Source organism: Microtus ochrogaster, chromosome 8 (assembly GCF_000317375.1).
Source record: "Microtus ochrogaster isolate Prairie Vole_2 chromosome 8, MicOch1.0, whole genome shotgun sequence".
NCBI lineage: Eukaryota > Metazoa > Chordata > Mammalia > Rodentia > Cricetidae > Microtus > Microtus ochrogaster.
This window is the reverse complement of record NC_022015.1, coordinates 43509705-43524931: the sequence shown is the minus strand read 5'-3', so window position 1 is coordinate 43524931 and position 15227 is coordinate 43509705. Positions and strand designations below refer to the sequence as shown.

General features: G+C 39.5%; 2 protein-coding genes and 1 pseudogene across 2 annotated transcripts in view; 1 reads left to right on the top strand and 2 right to left on the bottom strand.

Moving 5' to 3' along the window:
* LOC101984651 (glycine N-acyltransferase) overlaps positions 1-8255 on the bottom strand; it is a 15068-nt gene extending 6813 nt beyond the window's left edge. Inside the window, exons 1-3 of the mRNA XM_005351992.3 lie at positions 6100-8255; positions 3937-4031; positions 840-947 (exon numbers count right to left, since the gene is read on the bottom strand). Coding sequence (XP_005352049.1) covers positions 840-947; positions 3937-4017 — 189 coding nt within the window. The 5' untranslated portion in view covers positions 4018-4031; positions 6100-8255. The remainder of the gene's footprint in view (positions 1-839; positions 948-3936; positions 4032-6099) is intronic.
* On the top strand, positions 6918-10978 carry LOC102002003 (annotated as a pseudogene).
* Positions 10979-11289: 311 nt separating this feature from the next.
* The window catches only part of LOC101984174 (glycine N-acyltransferase-like protein), a 24877-nt gene continuing 20939 nt past the window's right edge, over positions 11290-15227 (bottom strand). Inside the window, exons 5-6 of the mRNA XM_005351990.3 lie at positions 14296-14470; positions 11290-11759 (exon numbers count right to left, since the gene is read on the bottom strand). Of these exons, the coding sequence (XP_005352047.1) occupies positions 11357-11759; positions 14296-14470 (578 nt within the window). The 3' untranslated portion in view covers positions 11290-11356. The remainder of the gene's footprint in view (positions 11760-14295; positions 14471-15227) is intronic.

The window sequence follows — 15227 nt, the reverse complement described above, 5'->3', positions numbered from 1 at the left end:
ACTGACAAACTGCCAATATAGGCAAAACTGTCTTTGAAATTTCCTGCTTCATGGAAAAGTCTGCCAGATACTATGGGCCTATAGGCTGAAGATGGATGCCCCAATGGTACAGAAGAACTTAGGGTGAATGTCTAGGCAGTGAAACGTCTCTTTAAATTCTAGTTTTGGAAGTTGCTTACAATGCACTTCCTGTTAACTTAGGTAATTTTATAAACTTCTGGAGTCTTTGATGGAGTTGAAGAATAGATAGTTACAGTTTTCCTTAGTTATGATAAAAGATAAAGTAAATATAAATATTGTATATGTAATTCTTGTTTGACACCTGTTTTGTTATATGTAATTTTACTATGTTAAAACTAAAACCTTCCTTTTTATTTAGACAGAAAAGGTGAAGTGATGTGGGATTTCCCTTTTTATGATGTGGTTACCATTTGTTAATAAAGAAGCTGTCTTGGGCTTGACAGGGCAGAATAGAGACAGATGGGGAAAACTAAACTGAATGCTGGGAGGAAGAAGGAGGAGTCAGCGAAATGCCATGGATCCGGCAGAGGGGAAAGATGAGAGCTGCCAGCTGGAACCTTGCTGGTAGGCCACAAGCCTCATAATAAAATATAAAATAATAAAATGGGTTAACCAAAGATAAAAGAGCTAGCTAGCAATATGCTTAAGTGATTGGCCAAGCAGTGATTTAAATCATATAGTTTCTGTGTGATTATTTTGTGGTCTGGGTAACTGGGAACAAAGAAGTGGCCTCCTAAAGCATGTAATCTGGGAAAAGATTTTTTTAGATTCTACATGAATAATCATATAAGCATATTTGTTCACGTCTGGTTCCTTACCTGTTCCTGAGGACGAACAACCACTGTGTTAAAATCAGGCCACTTGTCAACTACAGCTTTTAGGTTGAATGGGTTTCCATGGTTCATGTGAAAGACAGTCCCATAAACCTGAAAGGAATTGAGACGGTTAGTTTACTAAGATGAATCAAAAAGCACCTTGTGTGGTCTGGACAGAGACATTCCTGTGAAATTGTGACAGTTGGTGATAACAAAGAGCCAAGGAAGAATCTAGGACAAACAATCTCATTCACTACTCTTTTCTTTAAGGATATTCCAGACTTCTCTTGGGAGAAAATGTGTGTGTGTGTTAGTGTATGACTAAAGAGTTAAGTATTCCCTTTTAAAAGCTAGAGAGTGACCTCATCTCACTCCATGGGCTCAACAAAACCACTGAGAAACACCAAGATTGTTCTCAAAATGCTTGACATTCACCTTTAACATAAGGAATAGAGAGATTACATTTTAATATTCTATTATCAGTGAGCATGTAAAAATAGCTTTTAGCCTTTAGAATTTCTAAAAATAGTTGTTCAACATAAAAATAACTCATGAAAAAAATAATGTATCAAATGATGTAATTTCCGAGAAAAATTTAAGTTTACTTTCTCCCTGAGAGATTTCTTGACACCTGTGGATTTCTAGGGAACATAGAAGGTCTTGGCTCTTATCAGTGAACTTTACTAAAATGTGGTTTTTTTCATTTTAGTTTGATTTGAAACGGATTTATTTGGGTAGTAAATAATGACTGGTTCCCCCCATTAGCCTTTTATTATTAAATAAAACAAAACAGTCTATAAATAATAGAATGATAATATTTTTCTTCTTTATAAAAGGGAGTAGAAAATCTGCTAGAGAAAGTAATAACTGAGGGCTGGAGAGATGGCTCAGCCGTTAAAGGCTAGGCTCACAACCAAAAATATAAGAGAAAGTAAGAACCAAATCTACTCATTTTGTCTTAAATAATTTTGTACAAAATGCCTTATAGAGTGACAGAAATCTGGAACTATTTTTTCTCTAAGCCACACACATGCAATCACACAAGCACAAACATTCATCTACTCACACACAAAGATGAGCACAAACACACACAAAAATATACAAACAGGTGAAATACACATGAACTATTTTACACACATACAACTACTCACACAAACACACAAACGCACAGAAATACATATACAAATACATGCATATTCGCATATATGTTATAGAGTAATCTTTGTACACAATGAATACATATTACTCTCATTGGCTAATAAAAAGATGATTGACCAATAGCTGAGGAGTATTAGATTGAACAAGAGAGCCAGACTAAGAGAATTCTGGGAAGGGGGAAGGGTGGAGTCAGAGGAGTCACCAGCCGGATGCAGAAGTAATTGGACACACAAAATGAGATAGAGGTAATAGTTACAAGCCTCAGTGCAGCACAAAGATGAATAGAAATGAGTTAAGTTGAAAAGATAGTAATAAAACTGAGCTATAGGTTAAGCATTTATAATTAATGTAAGCCTCAGTGTGTTTATTTGTAACCAAGCAGTCAGGACAGAAAAACTCCACATAAATACATCCATACATACGTCCATACATACACCACCACAAGCACACACAGATCACACAGAAAACATAAACACTTGCATACATATATACACACATAAACCATACACACAAACACACATACACAGCACACACAAACATGGTTATACTTAAGCTCCACTGGAGTGGACCTCACTTCATTTGATAAAAATATCAAGCATCTGAATCCACCATTAGGGCTGCTTTTATACAGCTCACATGTAAACATTTATATCTATTGACATAGTTTAGTCAGCTCTAAGGTCTCTACTCAGTTGCACTGGGTTTGTGGAGAAAAAAATGGAAGCCAAGTTCAAAATATTCTGATATGCGTTAAGTTCAGAGCAACAGACCCGGATGGTTTAATTTTCATGTGGCAAGCATTCTTCTGGAATGAACAAATTAAACATTAATAGGTACCCTCAACTACATGTGAAGGAAAACCCCAGGGAATCTCAAGAGCTGCAAAGGAATGATTCTTGAAAAGAAGCAACAGAAAAACTTTATCAGTCAGCAGAGGGCAAAGTCCATCTGTGCACATGACTGTGCTGCAATGCCTTTGAGATATGAAGAAATAGATACCCCACATATTCTTGCATTTTATTTATATATTTTATTTGTGGGGCATCCATGAGTCACAGCGTGTGTGTGGAGGTCAGATGGTAACTCTTAGGACTTAGTTCTTTTCTGTCACCAAGTGGGATCTGGAGATCAGACCCAGGCTGTCAGGATTGCAGGCAAGCACCTGTCTCTCGAGAAGTCTTGCTTACCATAATGTTTAAATTACTTCTTTATATCACCACAGTCTTTTTATGATGGTCGAGTCTCACACTACGTATCCCTGGCTGGCCCAGAACGCGTGTGTAGATAGAATGGCCTCGAACTCACAGAGAATCACCTGCCTATTGGCTTCCAAGTGCAGAGATTAAAGGTATGCACTACCTCACCTGACTATATCTCCATATTCTTAACTAATGACACAGATATAGTGGCAATATATTGAAAAAAGTTATGTAAATTAAATTGGAAAAATATGAAATATGTATTGGCTCAAAATAATATTGCATAGGATCTAGGAAGATGGATCAATGGATAAAGCACTTACCACACCATAAACTCCACATATAAACTCCAGTTCAAAGTTCTCATTGCCAGTACCCACACAGTACCTAATAGTGCTGACATCCTCCTTGTAATCCCAATGCTTGGAAGGAATAGTCAGGGGAATTTCCTGAACAACCTGACTATCTATACTAATGGAATTGGTCAGCTCCAGGTTCACCAAGAAACCCTGTCCTAACATATAAGGTGAAAAGTGATCAAGGAAGACACTGAACATCAATCTTGAGCTCTTCATGCATGCACATATTCTATTCATGCATGTACACACTACACACACATCAATCACACCAAACACATTCACACACACCACACGTGCGTGCACACACAAACAGTAAAGCATAAATGTCAGACTCTTTTTCACTTCCACTTTCTCCTTGTTGACCTTCACATTTTCTGAGATCACCTTTAAAGATTCAGGAAGATACTTCCTCAATGATCTCTCCAGTATCTGCAGCATTTGTGCACCTTGCAGTGTGACAGCCATGAGGACACTTTAGCCTAGAGAAATAGTAAATGGACATTCATTAATGACAGAAACAACAGTAGCCAGTTCTGTATGATTAGCCAAATCTTCCATTCACTAACATCCTCACCAGCCCTAAGGAAGCACCAGACTTGCAGGAGGAACACAGGAGTCTCTCTCTTACCTTCTCAGTTTCTCATCTCACCATTGGATTCAAATTACATGAACAAGTGCATTTTATTCTTTAGAGTTTCCAGTGTGCTGTTGTATCTCCTGGCATCTCCAGTAGTGGTGTTACTCAGGAAGTTGCTTAGCCTCTGTGCTTTGGTTTCTTAAAAGGTAGATGGGATGATAGCATCATTGGGCTCATAGAATGTTTGTGGGGCTAAAATTAGATTGACTAACATTCAACGTGATTTGGCAGAGAGTTGGTCATATAAACAATATTCAACTGTGCTATTTATTTTCTTGATAATGTTTCTCCTCCTCTTCTTTCTCCTCATGTGAGTTAACAATGAATATCTTGATGAAAATGTTTCATTGTAAAATACTTTGAAATTTTTAGATATAAATGACAAAACTTTAAAGCCAAGTCACATTCCAGCTGCTATTTTTAGCCTGTTGTTGTTTTTGCCTTTCTTCCATAGTTTCCTCTCTAAGCAAATTCTTGAGTAGCACTGAGCAACTTCTAATTGAACTCTGGAGTTGCTGACCCTGCCATGCCAGGAATAGAAATTAATCTGATGAAAGCAGTTTAAAACAACAGAACAGAATTTTTTAAAGCTATACAAACACAGGTATGTGCTAAATAGAACTTCAATGTTAATGACTAGGGAAAAAAATGTAAAATCCAATCTAGCAAATATGGTAACTCTCAAACATTAACACCATACCTACAGGCATGATATACAGTGAATAAAGGTATAGAATTGTGGAATGTGGGCATAATATTACTATTAAAAGTACAATCAGAATATATAGGGCACAAAATAGCTTCTAAGTAACATGCAAAGGATGAGTTTAAAAGAAAACGTAGGTAAATTCAAAACTAGTCTTCAGATGCAATCTTGAGAATACATTTTTCTTGCTATCTGATTAAGTGATATCACCGTGGGGTGTATTCTTGCTACCCTCTTACCAGTAGTGTACAGAGAAACCTAAGTACTCTGTAATACAACTGGAAAGATTGAGAACAGCAGTGCAGTACCTCCACACAGTAGATTCTATATTCACCCACTTCTAAAAACCATAAAACACTTCCTCATTACTGCATAGAAGAAATATCTAAGGATTTTTCATTATACTTGACAAACTACCTTTTACAGAATTCATGCATGCTATATGTTTCATCAAATGACATTACTATTTTTTCTTTAGGTATTTTTGGTACATATTGAGAGTCACTCAGTATGATCATTTTGATATCATTTAATTGAGAGGAGGAAAATGTTAAAAAGCAATAATGACTTTTTACAAACCATGTTGCTTTATATATTTAAGGTATACCATGAAATTTTGTAGAAAATACACACAGTGCATAGCTTTATGTTAAATTTTTGGGTGCCATGTATGTGTGTATGCTGCCAGACTGAAGCAATTAACATAGTCCATTATGTCAATAGGTATGGAGAATTTTGTTTGTTTGGATGCTCTATGAGCACAGCTGATACCATGAGCTAGGGAGATGACTCAGCAGGCAGAGGTACTTACAACACAAGCTTGTTGACCAGAGTTTGATCTCCAAAACCCACATAAAGGTGAAAGGAGAAAATCAGCTCTTCAAAGTTATCTACTGCCCTTCACAAAAGGGCTGTGGTACACATGCTCCCAATATAAATTAATAGATATAGAAAGAGATGATGATGATGATGATGATGATGATGATGATGATGATGATGATGATGATGAAGAAGAAGAAGAAGAAAAAGAAAGAGATAGATAGATAGATAGATAGATAGATAGATAATTTTAATAAACAGTTAAAACCCACTCATCACTTATGCATCCCACAAAACCATTTTATGACCTACAGTTCCTGTGTTGTTCATTTGGCTTCCAGACCCTTTCATCCCACAGATCTACTGCTCTGAGACACATCCTCACCTAGAAAGCTGTCTCCACGGGAAGTAGTTGTAAAAGTGGACTTCTGGGAGGCGAAAGACCCTTCCGAGGCAGCAGGCTCAGTGGGAATCTGAAGAGTGAGTGAACGTTGATGTGCCTCTTGCAAAAATTAACTGAGCTGGGGCTGGAAATGTGAACCTTGCACTTGGCACGTTTACAAAACCTTCTTGTTGTTAGCTCTAGTGAAATCCAATCCTTCCCTCGTTCACTGGTCTCAGGCTGTAGGAACTGGCTCTGCAAGATGAGGCTAACATTTGCTCTCTGAACTTCTCTCTTGTAAACATTACCTTGTTCTTCACCCCATTTACCATTAGTATGCCAAACAAAGGTATAATAGGCCAGCAGAGTGGGAAGCGACATTTAGGTAAGCAATATCCTCTTCCTCCCCATTCTTACCATCAAATATCACCAACAGCACAAGGCAGGAAGTTTGATTTATAGAGCTTAATATCATATCTTTTTTAAAATGTATAACACAAAAGAAAATGACTTTCCTGCAGTGTTAGAGCAATACAAATCCCTTTCTTCATAGTCTTTTTCTGCTGCTGGAGACCATTTCGTGTTCTTGGTCTGTGCTCCCTCAGGAGGCCATATTTATGTCCAAGGTCTGTGCTGCTGCCTGAAGTCATGCTGATGTCTGTGGCCTGTGTTGCCACTGGAGGCCACGCCAATGTCCATGACCTGTGCTGTGGTCAAGGACCATAATGGTGCCAGGGGTCCAGACTGTAGCCAAGGATTGTAGTAACGTCTGTGATCTTAACTGCTGCCAGACACCATGCTGAGGTTCGTGGTCCATGCTGATGGATGCTGGAGGCCATGTGGATGTCTATGATACCTGTGCTATTTCCAGAAACCCATGTGTAAGTTCATGATCCGTGCTGCCACTTTTTGTAAATGTCAAGGAAGCTTCTGCTGCAGTGGTATCTATGACTGCAGACTTATAGTTGAGAATGAGGGACATAGAAGACTTCTGTGGCGTCTGTCTCCCCCACTTTCCCCACAAAGAAATAGTCTAGACAGAAAGTCATTGAAGAGAACTCTTAACCTCACTTTTATGGAAACAGAAACTGGTGGCTACTGTGGTGAAGCTAGAAAAAGAACAGAGACCTTTTATTCTTTTATAAATTCCACGAAAGGGCTGTGTTATGCTATTGTCATAATGTATAGGATATATGTTGACTTTCCATAGTAGTAAATGATATGCTGTATCTGCCTCCCCTATAACCCTTCCTTATCTCCTCTCACTTTACCCTCTTTTCTCTTCTAAATCTCTTAGAATACCTCTTTTTTTACTCTGTCATTCACATGACAGAAAATATGTGATGCTTATCTAGGTGAGCCTGCCTGTTCCACTGATGATCCCATTCGGTTCCGTACATTGTCCTGTAATGCAATTTCATTCTTCTTTGTCACTAAACAATGCTCTGCTGTGTGTGTGTGTATAACACATTTCTTCCATCCGTCATCCACTGATGGCTGCCTACTCTGATTCATACCTTGGCTATTATAAAGAAGTAGTGAATCACAGGCATCCGGACATCTCTGTCGTAAGCTTTCACTCTCTGGTTATGGCCTTAGTATGGATGAAACACCTGGTGCTTTTAATTTCTTTCTATAACATCCCATTGAGTTCTACAGTGGCTGCACTAGTTTGCATTGCCACCAGCAATGTCTAAGGGTTCCTTCTCTGCTTCACTGCTGCCAGCATTTTCTGTCTGAGTTCTTAAGGCTAGACATTTTGACTGGAGTGAGAAGGAATCTTGATGCAATTTTGATTTTCATTTTCCTGGTGGCAGAGGCTTTCCTTTCTAAACTGACAACCCTTATTAACATTTGATCCACCTTTCTAAGGACAGACAAGGTTCATTGGGAAGTTATTCTCAGTCCCAACTTCTCTATACGAGACAACTAAGGGAGGAAGTTTGACAGTCTCCAGGTTCTTGGAATCAGTACCATTTTCCCAGCTAGTCATGAGTTCTGCTAAGGAAAGAAGAGAAGCTCAAACTGGAGAACCAGAGAAGCAAGTAGCTATTACCTACACAGAGAGTCAAAAGAGCTTGTGTGTTCCTTTAGTCAATCGACTGGCACTGTGCAAGTCTGCACATATTTTTCTCTGTCTCATTTTAGGATTCTGATGTGGGATTTCCCTCTTTATGCTTAAATACCATTAATGAGTAAAGAAACTGCTTTGAACCTATAGCAGGGCAGAGTTTAGGTAGGCTGGGGAGACAGAACTGAATGCTGGGAGAAAGAAGAGCTGAGACAGGGATAAGCCATGGAGCCACCACCAGAGACAGATGTGCTGAAACTTTGCTGGTAGGCCGCGACCTTGTGGTGATGCACAGGTTAATGGAAATGGGTTAAATTAATATGTAAGTGTTAGCCAATAAGAAGCTAGAGCTAATGGGCCAAGCAGTGATTTAAATAATACGGTTTCTGTGTGATTATTTTGGGGCTAAGCTGGAGGCGGCCAGAAACCAACAAGCAGCCCCCTCTTCCAACAAGATTTTGTATTTCCTTGGCACATTAATTCCCCTTCCCATCACTTGGGGTTTGAAGTCATTGTGATTAACCTTGAATTTATCCATAACATAACTCAGTTGAACTGTTTTGATACCATTAACAGGGTAAACGCACGGATTGCATAAATCACAAAGGCTGACTACAACAGAGGAAAGGGGTCCTCCTTTACCCCAATTACAGAAGCAGACCCCTCCTCTTTTGTCTTCTTCAGCCCACTTGCTTAAACATACAGCCAGTTAAAAGACAAGGAATGTGCCCACTCTCCTCTTCCAAAGGACAAGTCTCTTAACTTTTTTGATGCTTGGGAGAAAAATGTGTTGAAGTGGGGGTAAAGGCAGTGGGAGGCAGTGGGGGCATATATGATCAATTTATATTGTATATATAAATGTAGTTCTCAAAGAATAAACACCCTTGTTGGCATGGGTGTGGAAAAGGGGGAACTATTCTGTATGGCTAATAGTACTGTTGATGGGTACACCCATTATGAAAAATTGTATGAATACTTTAAACAAAATTTAAAAACAGAACTATCATTTTATCCATAAATACTTCTTTGGGACATATATACAATGAAGACCACCCTATCTTTACTTCATGAAGGCAAACTCATTGTGGGGCAATTCATAAACTGTCAAGATATGGAAATAACCTAAATGTTTGTTGATGGACAAATGGGTAAAGAAACTATGGCATAAAAAGTATGATCACAATGTAATAATATTGGCCTTGACAAGAACAAGTTCTTACCATTTCTATAAAGTGAATGAACTTGACTGATATACCAGCTAAGATAAACTAGGCAGAGAAAAACTAACACGTGGATTCACTTATATACGTAACTTAAAACCATTTTTAAAAACACAGAAATAGAGAACAAAATGCTGGTCACGGAGGTTAGGCATAAGGTGAGAAAGATAGTATGTGTATCAGAGGATTACAAAATTTCCCTCATGCTGATAAGAAAATGTGGAGATCAATTTATAACATAAATATCAAAATAGCAATGAACTTTATATGAGATTCAGACTAAATGGGATTGTAGATGCTCTTAATGTCAAATCAAAATATAGTAACTCTATATGAGGTGATGGACTTGTGAAATTGATTCACTATAAAAAAAACATTGTTGTTGTCTATTTCTTCTAAAACCTCATGTTGTACATATTTAAAATACACAATAAATTTTCTTATAAATTAGTCTTCCAAGAACAAATGCAGTTCCACCAACACTAGTACATAGGTGCAGGCCGGTGTGTCTTTGGGCTAGAGAGCCAGATGCACGTCTTTGGGCAGCAGTGGTTGTGGTGTTGATCACCTGGGTGACGTTGAGAAAGGCAAGAAGAGTTTTGTTCAGAAGTGAGCCCAGTGCCACACTGTGGAAAAGGGAAGCAAGCATAAGACTGGACCAAATCTCAGCAGTCTGTTTGGGAGGAAGACGGGTCAGGCGGCTGGATCCTCGTACACAGATGCCAACAAGAACAAAGACATCACCTGGGGAGGAGATGCCCTGATAGAGTGTTTGGAGAATCTCAAAAAGTACATTCCTGGAACAAAAATGATCTTCGCTGGAATTAAGAAGAAGGGATAGAGGGCAGACCTAACAGTTTATCTTAAAAAGGCTTCTAAGGAGTAACTCCACTGCCTTATTTATTACAAAACAAATGTCCCATCTCGTGACTTCTAACGTGTACTGTAATTTAGTTCATACCCCCACATTCAGATCATGAATGGCTAACAATGTTTTGTTGGACAGTCCTGATTAAGGAAAACTGACTTATAGAAAAGTGGATGTGATCTTTTATAAAAAATGACAATTCCAGTTGCATAAACGCTATCATTGCTTTCCCTTTCTCAAAGTAATATTGGACTAAATTATTAAAGATCTACTTTCCACAAAAATGGGAGTGTCACCTCAAACCTACTGAATATTTTTATACTGAAATTTATATAGCTGGGCATATGAATATGTTTAAACACTGGAGAAATTCTGTCAACATCTCAGAAACAAGAAGACTCGCCTGTGTTTCAGTTTGTACTCACTGGCCTGTTACAGGCAATGGCCGGATGTCAGGAAGCAGCTGTCTATTCTTGTCTCAATGATGTTTTAATTAGAATTTCCTAAGTCAAAGGATGCTTCCTTTTACCACTGAAAGGCACTTACCGTGCTCTGTGTACAATAGCAAATGAAGAGTATTTAGCACTTGCAGATACCATACCATATACTATCATATATTCACTTATGAAATATTTATCATGGTTATTGAACAGAAAACACAGGTCTATCAGTGAAGTGATCAGTCCAAAGCACCTCTTGATGAAGAGCACTCTAGCTCCTAAGAAAAGGAAAGAGTGTGAGAGAAAAGTGTGAGCTATCCACAAGTCAGCACCATATCCTGACAGGAGAGATCGCGGACAACAGTCCACAAGAGGATAGGGATGTGCTGCTCAAGAGAAGTGTCACTGACATTCAGAGAGTAGAAAACTGAACAAAGCCGGTGGCTCAGTGGAGAGATCTGCCCATGCTTCATCTGCTGGATCTGAAAGGCAGTATAAGGGCGGGGACTGTGGCAAACTGTTGCCCGTTCACACTGCTTCCCCAGAGCCCAGTGCCCACTCCTTTATTGTTTATTACAGTTTGTATTTCCTCTATGTGCACCATTCTCCCCTCCAGCTTTATTGTTGCTTATCCAACACAGCCACATGTTCAGCACCTGAGTTACAGAGGCACACAATTCCACTGATTCCAGTCACAGGGCATAGGGACGTGCTGCAGAGTATGGCTCATTTTCTGCATGAGTTTGTTGGCTCTGTCCATGTGATTATACACAGGGTAGCCACGGTCTTCCATAACCAGAGTCTGTGTATGAATGATGTGGGAGATGAGACCTTGTGCCCGGTAATCAGGCACAGTGCCTGCCATTCGCATTTCTCCAGTTTGGTCCATCAGAGCCCAGGAGACAGGGCTCCCTTCAGGTCCCAGGAGACATGAGCTAGGAAAGGTCTGGATACAGCGCTCAATGAATCTCTGGCTCTTCTCATTGCCACCAAAATGCCAGAATTTATCCACCAAAGCAGCATGGGTGACATCCAGGGATGAGAGTTTAAACATCTCGTGGTTGCTGTTGAAGAAAAATGAAAAAGAGCAGCCCTGAATTTCATGCACAGAGAAATATTTGTCCGTCTTCATAAAAGTCTCCTATGAGGTGTGAGTGTTGCAGTGATGGGAGGCAGAAGCTGGGCAGTGTCTGGCCAGCTATGGCAGTTAGGTAGGCAACTAACTTAACTTAACTCCCCTCCGTTCCCCTCTCTTTAGAAGGGACGAGTTAATAGCCATTCTATCAGAAGACAGAAATTAGTATTATGGGAGGTTTCATCTTACAAATATTCAGGACTGTGAAACAAAACAATTAACTCTTCACTAAGAACTTAGTACTGTTCTCAATATTGCTGTGACCCACCTTCCCACAGGAAATAGAGCAAATGACATCATACAGATAAGAAAAATAGACAAATAAAGAATAAGTACTCAAAAGCACATGCTAAAAAGCAGCAATGAAAAACTTTAGAATCATGGAACCGTGTGTGTGTGTGTGTGTGTGTGTGTGTGTGTGTGTGTGTGTGTGTAAGATGTTGGGTGCTTTTCTCAGGCTTGCTCAGTCACACTCACTTAACCTGGAGATCATCACTGTCCAGTGATCCCCCATTATCTTCTTGAGTCTACTACATCAGCACCAGGGTAACAGGCACACTATCACATCTGGGTTCTTATGAACATTCTAGGGATCATAACTCGAATCTTCAGGCTTGCATGGGAGACACTTTATAGACTAAGCCTTCTTCCCAGCCCTCATATCATGAAATCTTCAACACTGATATCTGAGAGTCTTTGGCTGCCATATTGAATGCAAGGTAAAGTAGAAGTTCAAATAGTCAACAGCATGGCATATAGACGGATCCTCCTATGTCTACTAAAGTGTGAAGACACCTACAATGAGATAAAAAACTCTTCTCAGGATGCATAAGCAGAGGATACAGACTCTGGTCACAAACATGCCCTTCATCATCCTCATGGTGAGCAAGCCACTCCGCCATCAGAGACTATTTCCTGTTGTGAACTCTAAAAATAGGTCTCCTGTCCTGACTGTCCCCTGAGTAGCTAACCCAGTACTACTCTGGATAAGGAGGTGATCTCTGGCTTCTAATGCCCTTTACAGGGTGAGCAAAGTTCTTCCGGCATCCTGAACCAGAAGGCCATGGGGCTGAGCATCTGGACATCAAGTGCCCAGCAGTTTTAGTGCTGCTCTGTGCTACCTTGGAAATCAATGGAGGGAAAATCACAATTTGCTTAAGCGTTCTTAACTAGAAAATATTTTCTCTGTGAGGTGCATTGATTAAACATAAATTTATTAAGAACCAACATAAATTGACCTGCTAACATGGAAGGGTAAAAATACCTCACCAGGCTGTACCTCTAAGAACTACAGGAAACTAACAAATGCTGAGAGCAGGAGAAAGAGTGTTCCCCTAGGATGAACCTCCTAATTGGTTATCCAATCTATCGGTCAGCCATGAAATCATATACAGACAAGTAATGCTAAACAGACTGAATATGTTGTGTGTGTGTGTGTGTGCCTATACACACATTGTAAAAATAACAGTTAAAGAAAAAAGAGTCCATAAATTTGAGAAGGAGAAAGGGAGGCGCAGAATGAAAAGAGGGAAAAGATGTGATTATATTTTCATTTCCAAAATCAGAACTTTCTATATGTCAGGTACTGTTCTGCCTCACACTGAACAACACACAAAAAAACCCTCTTGCTCTTTTTGCCTATTTTTTTCACATTGTTGGGTCACACATGTGGAAATCGGAGGACAATCTGTGAGAGTAGGTTTTCTCCTCGCACCATGTGGGTCCCAGGGATCTAACTCAGGTCTAACTTTGCCCACTGAGCCATCTCACTCACTCAATATTCTTACCCTGTGAATGTCTAAATATGGTGGCAGGCTTCTAGCAATACACAAGTAGATATTTTTAAAATAATCTGATTTCAGATACTTAAAGTACGATAACAGAAATAGAAGTAGTTTTCATAACAATTATAAGTGGCTTTTGATGGGGTGTTCTGAAAAACATTGTCAATGGAAATAAAAACAAAACTATGAAAAACATAGCAAAAAAGCAAGAGAGAGGAAATATGTGAATATTGGAAGGACAGTCTGATCCCCATATCCCATGTTTGTTTAAAACTGGGTAGAGAAGTACAAGTCTGCAATCATAACTCTGGGGAGCCGAAGACAGATGGATTCCTGGACCGGGCTGGCCAGACAACCTGTCCTCCTCAGTCAAATCCTGTCTCGAAAAGCAAACAAGCAAAACCAGAAAATGGATGGTTCTCAATGGAAACATCATCTGAGGTCTCCTTTGACTGCCACCTGTATGTACAAACACATCAACACACATATACACGCACAGATTTAAAAAAAAGCCATGAAAACAATTTTTAAAAACCGTTTGTGGCATTTGAGAAGATACATCACACGGTTCCTGTTATGTTTTTTAAAACAATTATCTTAGAAATGGGCTGTGTAGAGAAGTTATGGAGCTGCGGTAGTGAGAGATCAGAGTGGGACAGAATTATCTTCAAACCAACTCACATGGCCCGGGGTCTGCCAGATTGATGATGTAAATTCTCTGTGTCCTCCATCAGGAAAGGAACCAGTTTCTTTGCTGTCTGGGGCATAATGTAAAGAATACATTGTGTTCTCTTGACTTTGACCAGCTTAGCAGCTGTAATGCCCATTATTGCTTCATTCAGGCTGGATTGTGAACCTAGAAGGGAGTGAAACAGGGAATACATAACTGTTCGTCTAGGTCAAAAAAGCAGTCCAAAGATGTACACAAGATTTAGTAAGAAAACCTTGCCTCGAGTATGACTCCTATGTGTCCATCCCTAAGTTGTTCCCTGGAAATGTTTTCTTTCATGTCCAGCAGAACAGTAAAAATCCTTACTGTCTCTATGAACAGAAGCATATTTAAATAATAGACAATCTTGTTCAAGCATGTTACATGCCCAGGCATTAATCTTATGCCTCATTCGATCCTCTCATTGATTCAAGTTTTAGGATCTTTCAGTATCAGAATCTTCATACATGAGGACACTGAATAATGAGAAAGTCATTTGCTCACGAATCACAACTTGGAGGCAGAGCCGGGAAGTTTTCTGTGGTTTTAACTCCAGCAGTCACATTTGTAACCACACTAGACATAAACCTGAATGCCCTAGCAAGAGCTCCATGTCACAGTAAGCTGTCCTGCTTGTTCTGGGAAGAGAAGGTCAGAGGTAAAGTTCTGTCTCCCATCTAGTGTCCTGAGGGCTTCTAAATATGTCTTCAAAATACATGAGGTTCACCAAAAGCTACACATTTGCTGCTTCTTCTATTAACACCATAGTCTGTAATATTATAGGAGACAGAGACCCACATTGGAGCACTGGACAGGAATCTCAAGGTCCAAATCAGGAGCAGAAGGAGGGGGAGCATGAGCAAGGAACTCAGGACCGCGAGGGGTACACCCACACACTGAGACA